General features: G+C 30.8%; 1 protein-coding gene across 2 annotated transcripts in view; it reads right to left on the bottom strand.

Annotated features, from left to right (window-relative positions):
- Sycp2 (synaptonemal complex protein 2) overlaps positions 1–16,782 on the bottom strand; it is a 56,727-nt gene that overhangs the window by 17,777 nt on the left and 22,168 nt on the right. For both annotated transcript variants that reach the window (XM_010637413.1, XM_033767024.1), the window contains exons 14-28: positions 16,338–16,486; positions 15,394–15,468; positions 14,835–14,975; positions 12,186–12,291; positions 11,284–11,441; positions 9,585–9,654; positions 9,160–9,217; positions 8,550–8,683; positions 7,954–8,372; positions 5,743–5,870; positions 4,944–4,980; positions 1,688–1,758; positions 1,540–1,597; positions 747–802; positions 295–352 (exon numbers count right to left, since the gene is read on the bottom strand). In XM_010637413.1, the coding sequence (XP_010635715.1) occupies positions 295–352; positions 747–802; positions 1,540–1,597; positions 1,688–1,758; positions 4,944–4,980; positions 5,743–5,870; positions 7,954–8,372; positions 8,550–8,683; positions 9,160–9,217; positions 9,585–9,654; positions 11,284–11,441; positions 12,186–12,291; positions 14,835–14,975; positions 15,394–15,468; positions 16,338–16,486 (1,718 nt within the window). The remainder of the gene's footprint in view (positions 1–294; positions 353–746; positions 803–1,539; positions 1,598–1,687; positions 1,759–4,943; positions 4,981–5,742; positions 5,871–7,953; positions 8,373–8,549; positions 8,684–9,159; positions 9,218–9,584; positions 9,655–11,283; positions 11,442–12,185; positions 12,292–14,834; positions 14,976–15,393; positions 15,469–16,337; positions 16,487–16,782) is intronic.

Genomic DNA, 16,782 nt, shown 5'->3' with positions numbered 1-16,782 from the left:
AAAAAAAAAAAAAAAGTACAGATTAGGGTAACAATTTTTTTTTTTGGTGTTGCTAGTGAAAATTAAAAGCAGTTTATCTCCATAGAGCTATAACCTTATAAAGTTGTAATATTTTTATTACTAGATTATTACAAACAGCTCAAAGACCATGTTAAAAGTCATAATGACAACATGGATAATCTTATAGAAATTTAAAATCCAAGTATTTTTATTTTCTAGTTCTTTGATAATCTTTAGCATTAAAAAAATTAATAGAAATGTTTTAATAGAACATGTTAGTGTATTATAACTTACTCTTTCATCTTTTGTTTTTAAAGGAGGTTCAAGTTCATCATGATTCCTTAAGTCAACCCTTAAGTAAAAATATGTATTAATTTTAAAATATCTATTAAGACACCGTGCACTAGACAGTTAGATCGATCAGCATTTTCAGCCTTAACAAACTAATTAGTTATACTCTATATGTAATTCTGGTGAGGTCACTTATTCTCCCTGACTCAGTTATAAAATACTGAGGCTATTAAAAGCCTACTAAATCTTTTTTAGCTGTATAACATAAAATATATAACTAATATTTGCAAATCAATTTTTAAAGTGGATGCTGAAGTAACAATCACAATGGGAGTAGTTACTACAGTATTATTTTTATTCATTTGTATGTTAATAATTCCTAGAAAGATAAAGTGGGGAAATATTACTTATATGGAGCTATATTTTAACCTAACTAATTACGATAAAACACGTACAGTTTCACTGAATTATCCATGCAAGCTTCTTTAGCAGTTTCTTGAAATTCTTGGATCTATACAGTAGATAAATTTTTTTTAAAGTTCTTATGTCAAAAGAAGTTAAAAATTAAAGATATAAACATAAAACCTAGTTTCTATTACACCACAGAATGATACAATTCAGCAACAGTTACTATATTTTTCCTTAAGATGAAAACTAATAAAATATCATAAAAGTACAACAAATGAGTGTTTCAAACCTGCTACATCCATAGGGAATTAAATTATATTGACTAAGTCTAAGTATTTCCCATCTTCCAGATTTTCACTTTTCTCTATTATTCTAAAAGATTAAAAATAAAACAGGGCCTGGGATTTAGCTCAGTGGTTCTGGGGCCTGCCTCGCAAGCACAAGGACCCAAGTTTGATTCCCAGTGCCAAAAAAATTAAATAAATAAAAAATAAAAGAACACTAGACTTTGGATACTAGATTAAGAAATGTGAAAACGAAAATTCCAAATTTAGGCCAGGGATCTAGCTCAGTGGTTCCGGTGCCTGCTTCACAAGTGGCAAGGACTGGAGTTCGATCCCCAGTACCAAAAAAATAAATAAATAAAACAAACAAACAAAAAAATAAAACAACAGTAAAACCCAGATATACTTGGGCTGGTTACCCACATAAACTATTACATATTGTAAAAATTTTGAAGTGTGTCTATAAGATATGCATAAAAATACTCATAACTGTACAGTAAAGCTAAAATACTTAATGAATAACTACATACAAAATAGTTATTGATTTTTAGCTTACTCCAAGTTTTATAATAGGCTCATCAGCTCCATTCAAATTAAAATTATAAACATCGTTCCTGTGAAAATGAAGATAAATATTAATTGTATTGTACAATAAATATATTTTCTTCAAATATAAAATTAAACAACTTATGAAAACTACTTACAATGGGAATTCAGAAGTAACATTAACCAAAGTAGTCTTCAGTTTTCTGTAACTGTTTTTCTGAATTTTTCCCTAAATACAAAAGGTTTACATGCTAGCATTTAAACCTGGATATTGTCTGTATAAACAAGTCACATGTGCAATTAAATTTTCATAACCTTCCAATTGTACATCTGCTAACATATGGCTGGCATTTTTAACATTTCCTTAATGTTAACTGAATAAAAAATACACTCAAAAGAATAAAATCACTTTACAAAGATGTATGCACTCCTGTATTCATTGCAGCATTATTCACAATATACAAGACATAAAAGTGTTGACAAATAAGGAAATGGTGACATACACAAGGGAAGAGTATTCAACCTAAAAAACAGAAATAGATCCTGCCATTTCTCACTATAAGGATCAACCTCCACAACATTATGCTACTGAAATAAGCCTGATGTAAAAAAGAAAAATACTGCATGATCTCACAAGCACACTAATAAAATATTGCGTTCATAGAGAGTTGAATGGTGATTACAACAGTAGAGCAAGAGGAAGGAGAATGGGGGAGAGGTTGGTCATAGGATAAAAAATGACATATGTAGAATGAATAAATTTAGCCTACACATTTAGTAGAGAACATGAGTAATATGGTTAATAAAAATACAGCAGATTTTAAGTGTTTTTAGAGGACACACAGAAAGGGTAGCTATGAGAAACACTGGATATGCTAATTTACTTGACTGTAGTAACCATTTCCTTATGTAAAATCATGTTTTATGTCCTTTGAATATATACAATAAAAATATCAAGCATCCACACTATAAAAAATATTGAAGACTTAAATACATGTACTAACTAAAATAGAAAATATGATAAATCTAATATAAAATCCTTGAATCTTCAAAATTTGCTGATGCATATAAATGATCATCTCAATAGTATTCTATAAGTCACATTTTAGTAAGTCTAGAATCAGAAAATAAACATGTTTCTATTTTGTTTCAGACTCTTGTTTGCTTTACACTCAAATAGAAAACTTTGAGAAAGGTTAGGGTTTATGTAAAATTCATGTGAAAGAGAAAAGTATCAAACAGTATTTTTAGTGGAAACTATTGACAACATTATTCATATAGACTGCAACTCAAAATGTATTCAACCAGATCAGGTAAAAAATAAATTAAGATTTAATAATTACTATTAGTTTGTTTTATTAAATATATTAACTATGATTAGATAAATAATTAACATCACTATATTATTGGTCAAAAATAAACAGAAGATGAATATACAGTAAGTTAAAAACATTCAAACCTAAAATACTCATCTTATGATTCATCATCAATTTGAAATGTTGGCGATTTTATATAAAGTTATTTATACTGTTCTAAAACACACATCCCCCACTACAGTAACCCTCTGATCACTTACCTATCTTACTGTTATAGTTTATATTTAGATGTCTCCAACAGCCTCATGTGTGCATAGGTGGAACTTTTGGAAAGTGACTGGATCACAGAGCTTATAGCTGACCTGCTGTTGGGAGGTGGGGTCTGGATGGAAGGGGTGGATCATGGCCTAGAAAGGCCTATCTCCCCTCCCTAACTTCTCTCTTCTCTTTTTCCTGGATGTTATGAGGTGGGCAGCTATTCCTCTGCCATGCCCTTGTACCTTAGGGTCAGCCAACTATGGACTAAAATGTGGGCCAAGGTAAACCTTTCCTCTTTTAATTTGTGGGTACCAGGGACTGTGCCTCAGCAATGAAAGTGGCTGAGACACCCTTTGCAATATTATTTTTCAAAGTATTCAGAGATAGATGTTCCTTCTTTGTATGCCAGTATATATTAGGTGTTACAGGAAGTACAAAAATGACATTAAACAAAATACACAATTATAAGTATTAGAGGATATAAAGGTGAGTAAATGTGCTAATGAAGATACAAAGAAAACGTTACATACTTGTCTAAGTCTGGCTTATTTTGCTTAGCATGATGATTTCTAGTCCAATCAATCTGACATGAAAGTAAAAGGGGAACTATTTGGGATAGGGGTCAGGGATAGAGGAGAGAGGTATAAAAGAAAAGGCAAAGTGGGTATGAGGTAAAGCACGGTTATATTCACGAATGAAAATGTCACAATAAAAACCATTATCTTGGACAGTTAATGTGCTAATAATTGTAATTTTTTAAAAATCCAAATAAAGATACAAAGAAACTTCCAAACATTTATACTGTAGTAAAGGACATGAAAGTAAAAGAGCTTGCAGTAATGCATATTTTAAAAATGCACAAATTACAGTTTCAGAATTCTTGCCTTTTTTTAAAAAAAAAAAGTAAGGGCACATTGAAAGAATTTCATGAAGAAGACAGATGCCAAGCAAGATTTGTAATGAAGAATATTGGTAATCAGAACAAAGGTGAAAGAGCCTTCAGTTTGAATGTTCTTCCAAAAAAGATAATAAATGAATTCTGAGGGAAGACACTAAGAGAAACTCAAATTATCCTACTTCTGTCAAAGAAAATTTGTCTAGAAACCAAATATTAAAAAATAACACAATCTTTTAAAGGACTACTGAGACATTCTATGGCTCCACTTAATTCATGCAACAGCAGGGATAAAAGATGGTTTCTGAACAAGGAAAAGACATGACTGAAGCTGTGTGCTTTACAAATAAAACAAACGTGTTAAATATAGTCAATGGCCTGTCACAGAGACATAAATATAGGTAAAAAGAATTACATGAAGACTGATGTAACAATCTAGGAAATAGAAGTTAGAACTGAAAATAAATAACAGGATTTGGCCTCACCAGAAAAGAGATTCAAGAGGAAGTTGCTGAGGGTTAAACTCAAAACTTGGTAAATTAAGTGGACACAAAGTAATTTTAATAAAGATAATTTTTATTTCAAGCTTTGATGAATGATAATTGTTTCTAACAACACTAGGACTCCAGAAAGATGTAACTGTCAAGACATCTGGGATTAACTATCAGAAAACATAGCGATAAGAATATAATGAATAATGTACAAAGAAAATAAAACTAGTGGACTTATATAAAAGAAGCATTTTCTTTGAAAAACAGCAGAAAATTATGGAACTTGTTTAAGTATCTGCCACTAAACATGTCAGTTGTCATATCCATTTAGCAAGTCTGAAAACCTTAAATATGATATATTCTACTATTTTATATCTTATTACTATTTTAGTATTTATAGTCAAATACCATCAAATTTAATTATGAGTTTGGTAGTTAAATAATTGACACCTACCTTACTGAACTGTAGGTCAGACTTGTTTGAAATACCACTACAAAAAAGATTTTGACACTTTTTAAAGGGCCATTAAATATCAGTAGAGTATTTTTCACAAAAGGCATTTTTGTATGGAAAAAAATGTATTTGAATCACTAAACCTATATCCAACATTGTATAAATAGCCAAATATGACAGCCTTATTGTGATATTTTTGTAGTTTTGCTCACAGTAAACAGCAACTATAATACTTAATTCTAAATTGGGTTATTAATGTAGCAGGAAGGAAGTAGCAAAAAATTTAAAATGAATGGTTCTGTCATGAAAATCATTTTATCATACTATTATATTAAGGTAAGTGCTAATTTAATCTTGAATTAACAACATGATGGTCAATGAGTAGATGTTTTATAATAAAAGAATTAACTTTCAGAAATTTCAAATAAGGAATATTTTACTTATTACATAAAAATAAGTCCTTTCAGCTCATTTAAATATCATTTTCCATTAAGCAATATATTTAAGTGTATTAGTTTTACTTGTTGATTCCATAAATACAATTCTAAAATGTCTAAAATTTATTTCTGAAATGCTATACAATATTAATGTAGTATTTCTGATACTTTTTATAAAATAAATTTCAAATTTATTTCCTTTCTACATAAACAGTTACTCTTCATAAAAGTAATAAAGAACCAGGAAATTTCTCCTGGAAAATTACATTATGTGAATATATACTTGAAACTTTTTTGAAGCCATGTAAAATAATTTAGTTGCATTTGTCTGAAAAATATTTGTATAAAATTTATTAAAATACCTGTCAATTGAAGGCTCCTTCAATTTTCTTAAAGGCTTTATGTCATCTTTTGGTTTGTATCTCTCATTAATCTGGTTTATCAAGGATTCTGCTGCATCAGTAAATCCCTTCCCTTTTGACTTTTCTCTCTGAAACAATTTAGAAGTTACTTTATAACTCCACCAGTTAACTTCCAAAAGAAAATAAAGGTGAGAATAATATTTAGAAATAAAATGTGTTCTAGGGAGAAGGGGAAAATAAAAAGAAATCAATATGCAATAGGTGTATGTACCAACTCCCCATGGTGAATATACCTATATGTATTGAAAACATATACCAATTATAAAAGGAAGGAAAAAAAAAAGGAATCAGAAATTATTTTAAAAGTTTGGGTGTTGTAAAGCATTAAGCCATTCAAAATAGTCTTAACATATAGAATTGTACAGAGTAGTCCTTAGAATACTACATGTCATGTTAATAGATATAAGAATAAAGGAAAAACAGCCAGTTCTTTGAAAATACCAATTAAATTACTAAACCTCGATAGCAATGTTAACTAAGACAGAGAAAGAAAAATTACTATTATCAATAATGAAAGATTGTGTGTTCTTTAAAAGAATAAAGGAATATTATGAACTCCATCTCCACAAATTTGACAACCTAGATTAAATGTACCAAATCTTTGAAAAATGTAATTTATCAAAACTTATACAAGAAAATGATCATCTGAATATGCCTCTATGTACTAAAGAAATTTAATCTTTCTTCTTGAGATTGATCATTTAATCTCTCCAAGACATTTTTAACTACTGTGCATCATAGTTGCACCAAATAAAATTTTAGTTTTTATAAAAACTATTTTGGCTATTCATATAAAGAGGCAGATTGTTTCCCTCCCTCATTCCAATAAATTTTAATAAGAATACATTTCTATTGCCAATAATACAATCTACTTTTTTGTTATTTCTAAAATACTGTAGGTTTTATAGGCTTTTATCTATCTTGAGAAATACTATTAATTCCTATCAACCAAATTTCTAAAATCAGTATAAATGTTCATACCTCGAGAGTGTCTGAATGTACAAATGATATTTAATACATAATTCACAATTACTGCATATAACTAGACTTCATTTATCATGATAATCTTTAAAATTTTTTAACCTACAACTCACTTTTATGACTAATTTTGCTGTTTTCTTTTACAGTCATATCCTTTTAGATCCTGTTTTTCTTAATATCTTATTTGCTATTCTATTCTTTTTCAACTCTCAGCTGCTATTTATTTCCCTCAGTCTCAGGGAAAGCAAGGTTCTTCTTTGAACACAGATCATCCTTAAATTTTAAACTTTTTTTGGTGGTGTAGGAGGGTTAGAATCATTTCACAGAATTTTACTAAGCTAGTCATTCCTTTGCTTTTTCCCCCTGGAAGCACCGAGAGACCTGAATGTCTCTTCTAGGCTGTCCACGGGATTGGCAGGAAACACCGTACAATGATACAAGATGTAACTCTATTAGGGAATGAAGACAACTTCTGAAAACAGGAAAATGATTTATAAAACAAAAAGGATGGCTTTTATAAAACCTAGAGTTTTATTTGGTGCAAATATGATGCACAGTAGTTAAAACTGTCTTGGAGAGATTAGATGATCAATCTCAAGAAGAAAGTTTTGTCTCCAATAAGGATGAGCAAGCTACACAAGTCAGTCATTTACCATCATTTCCTGTAAAACCTTGTCAAGGTTTAATGAATCACCTAAGAAATGTCTGGCATGCTATTATATGTAAAGCTGAGCTAGGACATGCAGGAAAACAAACGTTGAATAAAAAATAGCCTTTGCCCTATAAGGGGGTTACGGTCACAGAGGAAAAACACATAAAAAACCCATTTATAAAAAAGGAAGATGAGAACTATGAGAAACAGAAACAGTTCACTATGCTTGTACAAAAGAAAAGAATGGGAGGAAGATCACCACATCACAAAAGAGAAACTGCTCGGTTCGCTTATTCTATACACATTTACACGCCTGACATATGCCAAGGACAACACTATCAGCTGGGATTGCAGAGAGGTGAAGGACAACTTTAAGGACTAATTTACTCTCAGCATCTAGGTCCTGAATTGAAGAACGAGGCATTAAACATGCCAAATCTGCAGTAATCGGCTTCTTTCACTTTGTAATCTAGTAGGCATGCTATAAATAGGCAGAAATAAAAACACTAACAGCTCACCATTTTTTGTTTCAAATCTGAGGACTCTGAGGACTCCAGCTCAGAAGTCACTTCTTTCTCGGATTTTCTTTGACTTCTCATATTTTTTCTAGGAGAAGGGCTTTTCAGATCTTTTGACAATATGTATTTCTTCCTATAGATCAGAGATTCTTCAACTGTTTTATTTAGGAGAACTGATTTAAAAGTAGTTTCAGATTCAACATGCCAATCACTCTGCTTGGTATTTTCAGTCTTTTTCTGAACTGAATAGTTAGGATGATTTTGTTGTTGACTGTTTTTTTTGCAAACTTCTGCTTTATCTATTTTGCTCTGCTCCATTATTTCTTTCTTATATTTTCCCTTTCCTGTTTCTTCGGAATCATAATCTGATATCGAAGAGGATGATTTTTGTTTAGTATGTTTTTTACTGATACCAATACCTAGGGGGAGAATGAGAAATTAACTCTTATAAATGAATAATATAATATCATCTAATTATTATTAGATAATAATGATGTGTAATATCTAAAGCTGATAAAAACCAAAAACATTTGCTAGACACTTGAGAAAATTATTTCCCTGAAATATTATTGCATACAGACAAAAATATGTTGCACCTTGATTAAATGTGTCTCCTGATGAAGTACTGGTTCTTTGGTTATTACACAGTTTAATAGTTGACACAGGTGTCCAACAAGCCCATTTGGAGTGCATTTTATTTTCACAGTTATTGTCTAAAACACAAGGAAATCTAGAAAATAAATTAATTCTATTATATTAAAAATATACTAACAGCTTAAAAGCTAGATTTTTAAGTCAATCATTATTGAAAAAAACCTGTAAAACAGTAAACTATGGCAATATTTTTGAGTCATAACTAAAATTAAAATTTATAATGACTTATTAGATTAAAAATACAAGAAAATGTACCATTATGGTCACTATGTTTATGTCTACCTATATACACCTTACCTGTTTTATGTATTCTACTGTGAATTTAAAGTTTTCACAATAATACTTCATTAATTTAAGTTTCATTCATTTAAAGTCTCTCAACTGGAAAAGATTTGGTTAATATGGAAAAAAAACGATAGATTATTTCCCATAGGTTAGTCACAATAATACATCAGAAAGGATTAATGCTATAACTAATACCACATTCAAATTTGTTATATCCATCTAATCATAGTATTTGCTAAATAATTTGATATATTTTCTTATACTTACCCAGGCCGATCTAGTTCTCCCTCTGCTTTTATATCAGGAGTAGAATCCTGTAGTTCATCTAAATAAAACAAAAATCATAGCATTTTCAGTTTTTCATGAAGAAGACAAGAGTAAGAGTACTAATGGAGGTTAGTGTAGAATTCTATAAAAATTCACATATTGGGATGAAGAGATTGATTGATCCCGCCTCTTTCCACCCAAATTTAGTATATGTGCTGCCAAAGTGAGCACTTTCCACCCAAATTTAATGGGAAGAGATTATATCATGTTTCGTTATAACTTCAAAAGTTCCCTGCACAAAGCCAAACATATTCATTATAAAATGTTTATTTTCAAATCAGTGAAAGTGGAGGGGCTGAAGGGTAGAATAGAGAGAAGTATTCTATGGATACATTTTAAAGTGACTAAACCCAAAATGTACATACTTAAATTTTGGTTCAGGAATCCAATGTCTTTATTTTGTGTCTTCTCTACAACTTTAGCAGTTTTGATATGCTATAGAACACAGGAAACATTAATATGAATTTTAATTAAGGCATTATATGAAAATAACTTCTAAAAGTTTTTAATGTTTGAAAAAAGTAAGTTTTCCTTGCTATGAAAATTAGATAGTATTTGTATTTCATAAGCACCATGCCCTTTCTAGAATATTGCCTATCCTGAAATAGGAGGAAAAAGATCTTCAAATTTCTTAATCATATCCATAGCTAGACCAATATAAATAACTCAATGTTCATCTGTTACTGGCCATTTCTAAAACTTCCAGGGAACAGCATTTATTACTTTCATAGCCTGTATCTCTTTCTTTTTAAGTAAAGTACACAGAAGAGTTGGAAATTATAAAGTATTAAATTGATTTTAAATGTTTGTTCATTGCCCAAGTAACCTCTTGCCCACAGGAAGCTTCTCTTTCCACAGCCACAGATTCACACTTAACCTAGATCAAATAAAAATATGCTATCACTATCAGAAAATAAACTGATTGGCCCAAAATATTTTACCTCATTTTAACTGTCTTTCCTACTTAATTTATCTGGTTCTGTACCCTGGGAAAGGAGCGTTACAGAAATATGCCAGTGTGCTTTTTTGCTGTCACAATGACAGAATGGTTCTTTCGACAATAAGCACAGTACTAGCTACGATGCTCATCATTTTGCAATATTCAGGACCATGCCATACAACTAAAAATAGTGCATTTATTAAGAAACGCTCATGCAGACAACAATGAGAACTATTTTTTCTAATAACTTCATTTTGTCAACTTTATCTTCTTCAATATATCCTTTTAAATTTTTTAAAGGCCAGCAGCATTTGCTTTCTGAATTTTTATACCAAGCGTATTCCTTGAGAAAACTGCACAACTTATGAACTAATGTGATAAAATTCAGTCTTAAATTTAAAGAAAACTTCAACATTGTCTAACATTTGTAATTATTCTTAGGCTTCTCCTTTACTTCTCATTACATGTCCCTACTCCTTTTTTTAATGGATCCACATGAGAAATTCACCATCTTTTTCTTATTCATTCTCTTTTCTGTTCCTTCAATTACCTACAATGAATACCTTTCCCCTCAAGATCTATTTGACTAGCCTTTATTGATCCTTCAAAAATTAATTCACCCTCCATATCTCCTTAAAAGGCCTTTCTTAATCTTCCTCTTCCCCTCCAGCTATAAGGTCAGGCACCTGCCTCTTTCTTAGGTTATTACTGCATGCTATATACACATCTGAGAATGTTCACAGAATGGTGTAATTACCTTATCTAATCCCATACTAGATTTTGAGATACTTAAAAGACAAAGTGCATTTGAATCTCACAATTCTGTGTTTCCCAGACTTTTCCTCATAGGAGATACTTAATTGTGTAATTAAAAAGTGATGGTAAAGTCTATTCTCCTACCAAATGTTGAAACTGGAGTTTTAATGATGGATGTTCATACATTTTATTGTTATTACAGTGAACAAATCATATGCCAGCAGGAGCCTACTTTCAAGGACAATTAATGAAATCTGGAAAAAATATGATTTTGTAAACAAATACAGTTTTGTAAACTTAACTGCTTGCAAAACAGTTCAGTAACTTGAAAACAATTTATTTTTAAGATATTTTCAAAGTATAGTTACTTTATCTTTGTTAGCTTTTCTGTTTCTTTGTTCAAATGGTCTAGATTTATGTGGTACAGCATTATTCATTCCATTTTCTGATGTTTTAGAAATATCAGCTTTTTCGGCAGAACTCATCATTTGCAGTGGTGGCTTAATTCTTCGTCTTCGTGGAGTTGCTAAAAGAATGACATAGAATGACTAGATTTTCCTTTTCTACTACTGAAATACGTTTCATATATTGAAGGTAAATCAGAGAGGTTTTAGGATGAATCTAAGGTTTTTTGCTTAGATGAAAAAATAGACATGGATGACATTTACAAAGAAAAAAAAAGAGAAAGAAAAATCATCAGAAAAGGTAGGATGATGTATTCAATTTTGGTCTTAACCTGTCATACATTAAACAATTGCTCAGTAGGCAACTGGATTTTTGGAATGGAAGGTAAACATTAAAGATAAAGATTTTATTAAAGAATACCATCAGTCTTCCCTTTTATTTAACTCTATGTGTGAGGAATTGTTAAATGTTTCACAAAGATTTGTTGTTGAATGACTTTTATTTAATCCTCTAAACTTGATGAAACAGATATTTAGTTCATATATAAAAAATTAGTTCGGTTAGCTAGAAGATAATTGTATAAAATGCAAAATGGGAATGAGGAACTAAGACCAAGCAGTCTGATCATTTCAATATCTCTATGTTGTGTTGTCCCCTGTTAAATTATTAATGCTGGATATTACTATCTTCAAAACTGTTTACATTTAAATCTCATTTCATCTTTCTCTTTAAAAAGACTTTTGCGCTTTGTATATTGTCAATTTTTATATCTCTAAATTATCCTGTAGGTAAGCTATAACCACAGTTAAAAAATGCCTTCTTCAAAATATACTTGTTAAAAGTTATTTAAGATTATGAAACTTACATGTGTTGATTAAAAGTACTGGACTTCTCACAGTGTATCTATCTGCACCAGGAACAATCATTGATGCTTCAGACATTTTTCTTTTGCTAGGAGTATTTATCTTAAACTGTGAGAAAAAAACCAAAGTAAATACACATTCTCTTTAAAAAATAAAAATCCTGCAATTTTACTCAGAACATTGTGCCTTGACTGTATGCAAAAGATATATATATATTTCTTCAAATAAACAACATACTATCTAGAAATGTCCATGTTTTAGGATGATTTGAAGGGCTTTATCCTTATGTTTGGCACTGAATAAACTATCCCAAACAAGTAAGAATTTTTTTAAAGAGTTTTTATAGAATATCCAAACTTAAATAATTCAGTAACTTTATTTATTTTTGGTGTTTTGAGGCAGGGTCTTGCAATGTATTCCAGGCTGACCTCAAAGTTGCAGCAATCTACCTGCCTCAGGCTCACAAGTGCTGGGATTACAGGCATGACTAGGTAATACAGTAATTTTAAAATGCAAACATCAATTATTTTATTAATAATGAGTTAAGCTAATGACTTGCAATTTCCTGTTCTATTATTATGAATATATTTGCACATATAGTTATGTAAAACTCTTTGACTACTTTCATAATGTTAATCATTCTGGAAAACATTCACACATCTTTGAAAACTCAATAATCTATGTAGACTAAATTGGCTTTGGAGTAAAGCAGTCACAGGAATTCAGAGATTCAGTGGCACAAAGCTACTGGTTCTAATAAACATTTATATTTTCCACAACATCACAGAGTAATCTGTAAGAGTAACAGAAGTAGATAAGTAAAGGTAAGGACTACAAAGTACAGTAGTTTGAGAGAGTGCCATACAAACAAGTAGATAGTGACATACTATATACAGTAGAGGCACAGGACAACCGTTTTGTTTTGGTTCTGTCCTTAAGTCAGAGGAGAAAAAAAATGATAAAGCTGTGAATAGCAATTTAGTGGTGTGGGGGGGTGGTAGGTGGTAAGGCTAGAAAGATAAGGTAATTTTAAAATTCATGAGAAAAGAAGTTTCTTAACCAGTATATTCTTCTTAAATTACAATTCTTAGTGCCATAGTTAATGGTACCTGAAAAGTTATTCATAGAAATGCCTCAGGTAATCATACTGAAAACACAGTAGGCATTTAACAATGACATGTTTTCCCAATTTCGGTGTTCTTTAAAGCCTTTCCCACAGGTTGTGATTTGACAGGTTTAAAGTGAGATTTATTAAGATCATTTTCAATAAGCACCCAACATGATTTTGATTTAGAAACAACAAAGTTAGCTTTTATGATCTAATTGTTAAGAGGAAATGAAATCCGATATTTTTAATTTACTTGAAGACATAAGACTAAGGGAGAAAATACTGAGTAACAAAAAACATGCCAATATATGGTGAGATTAACAGCTGCCTAACGGTGAGTGATTAGTAAAAACATAAATAATTAGAAAACGTTCCATGAAGAAAGGACTATGACCTGAGACTTGCAAATATAAGTATGCTTTAAATGAGTAAAGGTTAAAAAAAAAAAAGGAACAATGTGAATGAAATTCTAGAGGCAAGAATAAAGATAGCATACTGCAAAGCAAATGATCTTCCTACACATACTAAAGTTTTAAATAGGATGAGCAAAATTGAAAAAGTTAAAATTTATTAAGTCAGTGCTGATCATAAAGCTCTGAGAGGAAAAGAATGCTCTTAGAATACTGATATTTCAGAAAAATCACTAGCCTTTCAGAGGTAGCTCAAAGGATGAAGCAATAGTGTCAAAGATCAATTCAGCAGCTTCTGTATTAACCTAGGTATGCTGAGATGAAAAAATGGAAGAAGGAATAAGGAAGAAAGAAAATGAGAAACGCTATCAAAGGGAGCCTTTCGCTTGTTGGTTCTAGATATGGGGAAAGAAGAGGCTGGTATCCATGATATCATCAGAAAAATTAATGGTAGTCTGGTACACTTAAAATGATAAAGGTAACGGTAAATTAAAATAAGCTCAAATTATGTACATTAAAGAATTTTTGCAATGAAGAATGCAATGAGATTTTCACAAGGTTTGGTTATAAAGCTTAGAGCAAACCTCCAAGAAGTGGAGAAAGAAAGTATCTCTGATGTAGTAACAGAAGTAGGAAGCACATTAGGGTACTTAAAAAAAAATGCTGAAGGAGAGAGGATCTTAGGGCTTTCCATAATGTCAAAAGTCCCAGAAAGAATGGAAAAGAGAGCCAAGATGTGATTCTACTGGATGTGGCCTAGAAAGGTTTTCAACTGAGGAAGAAGAAAAAGAGTAAGATAAACTACTTAATTCATTGGTTTCTTTCCTCGTACAAACAGAACATAATAAATTTACGTTACACCTTACAGGAAGAGCAAAGATAAAATAGAAAGGATAAATGAAAAAAATGGTAGCTAGTCTATTGTCTCCAATTTGAAATGTATAAGCATAAGGTATAGTATACCCTGTCTTAATTCCTAACCCCTGCTAAAATAATATCTTCTGATGATTATATTTTAAAAGATAGGGTATGAACTTAAGTATGACTGATCAAGACCACTTATAGATTCTATGCTTTTTCTGTACTTAGCAATGATTTAAATAACTATTTACCTTACTGTAAATCATATTTACCTCAGTCTGATAATTTTTTCTGTCCCCTTGGTTACTGATACATTTTGGAGGGTTAACAAATTCCTCTTGGGGGTTAGGTTTTTCATTTAAATTAATGAGTTCTTCTTCAATGTTTGAGAATTGACTTTCTGGCACAAGAATCTGTTGGAGGATGCAGAAAGAACTATTTTACAAAGGGCAAACTACAGAAGTTCTCAGAAACTACTGAATGCCTAGAGAAGCCCCCATTAATTTACATTTATAAGTATCAACTCTTTCCTTTTTTGATCCAGTAATTTTTATGAAATGACACAATAAAAAACTCACTTTTGCAAGCAAGTTTTGCCATTAGTAGAAAGACATGTAGTTTTAATTTTCAAGTTACTAAAATTGGTATTTATCAATACTTCTTTATTCTCTGCATTAAGCATAATTTAAAACATATCACATATGTTTTCTTAGAATACCATTTACATTGACACTGGTTGTTTTATAGACATTCACCCTCCAACATCAATTTTATGGTTGTGCTATTTAGATTTAAACTTTGTGTAATGATAAGAGCAAGTCAGAGACATACCTGTGATCCACTTGCATCATAAAATACATGCACAGATGTTTTGGCAACTGAAACACCTTGTTTTCTAGAAAATTCCTAAAATTAATATAGAATGATGTAATTTTCTTGTTTAATACAAATATTTCCTACTTGTTTTCTTTCACAATTTCTTACAAAATACATATTTGTTTTCTTCCACAAATTATACCAAATCATTACCCTGCATGCAATAAACACCTTTTCTTGGAACACTTCAATTACTTCCTACTAACCACTCTCGTTAGCGTGCCACTTTGGCTCCTGTATGAGGGTTCCTCGCAAATATAACCTTTTATTATTCAGCATAAATCTCTTGTACAATCCAAACTTGTCAGCAAAATCTCCCACCAAAACATCACATCTATCGTCACCTTAGATTCTCAGTTAAAGAATCTAGCTTCTGTACTTCCTGGCCTGCATCTTATTTAAATTCTATTCAACTTTAAAGGCTATTTCAACCCCACCTCCAGAATAATGCCTTACCTTCAAATCTGACTCAATTTCTGTTTTTTCTTAGACCAATTGTGTACTTATTATTTATGTAATTTTCACAATGTTTGATATCTTGAACACAGTATTTGTCTCATTGCACCTTTCTTTTTGGTACCAGAGATCAAACTCAGGACCCTGCATTTGCCAGGCAGGCGTGGCACCCCTGAGCTACATTCCCAGCCATGTCTCATTTCATTGTTTAAACACATGGCAGAAATCATCAGATGTACTAAACAGCTACTAATTCTGCTATTTGAAACACTTTCTGAAAAACACCTCAAAGGATATGGCTAACAAGTTGACGGTTATCCCACCATACGAATTTAAAATGTGTATGTCATCTTAAGAACTTTAGAATGAGAAAAAAGCAATGAAATTTATAGTCTGAAACTGTTTCCAGTAAATATTTTATTAAAAATTAGTTCAAAACTTACCCTATATTTACTGACACCAAAAATTTTTTCAACCACATTAGTGATTTCTAATGATGTATCAAAATATAATAGCAGTTCTTTCCCTTCTCTTTTATTAATTTTTACTATAGTTTTCAGAATTATAGTCAGTAGCTTCTTTGATTCTCTCACTGTGCACAAAAAAACACATTGATTAGTCTGTATTTATATGATACCACTCTATATGCATAGTATAAGATAATATGTACTATATTAATTAAAATCAACTAAATCAAAACTCAAACTTTAGAAATGAACAGCATTTAAATTAATCAGTTCTGGTACTATCCGCCTATATAAAAAGGTCAATTAACCTTTCACAGTCTCAGTGTCCTGGTCATTACATTACATGGTAATGCTATAACTAATGACAAAGCCTATAATAGCTGCAGACCCTAATAGATTTTTTTTTTTTTTTTTTTTTTTT

Source organism: Fukomys damarensis, unplaced genomic scaffold (genome assembly GCF_012274545.1).
Source record: "Fukomys damarensis isolate Sample0158 unplaced genomic scaffold, DMR_v1.0_HiC HiC_scaffold_22, whole genome shotgun sequence".
NCBI classification, from domain to species: Eukaryota; Metazoa; Chordata; class Mammalia; order Rodentia; family Bathyergidae; genus Fukomys; species Fukomys damarensis.
Note: the sequence above shows the minus strand (reverse complement) of the source record. Positions and strands in the feature narration are given on the sequence as shown.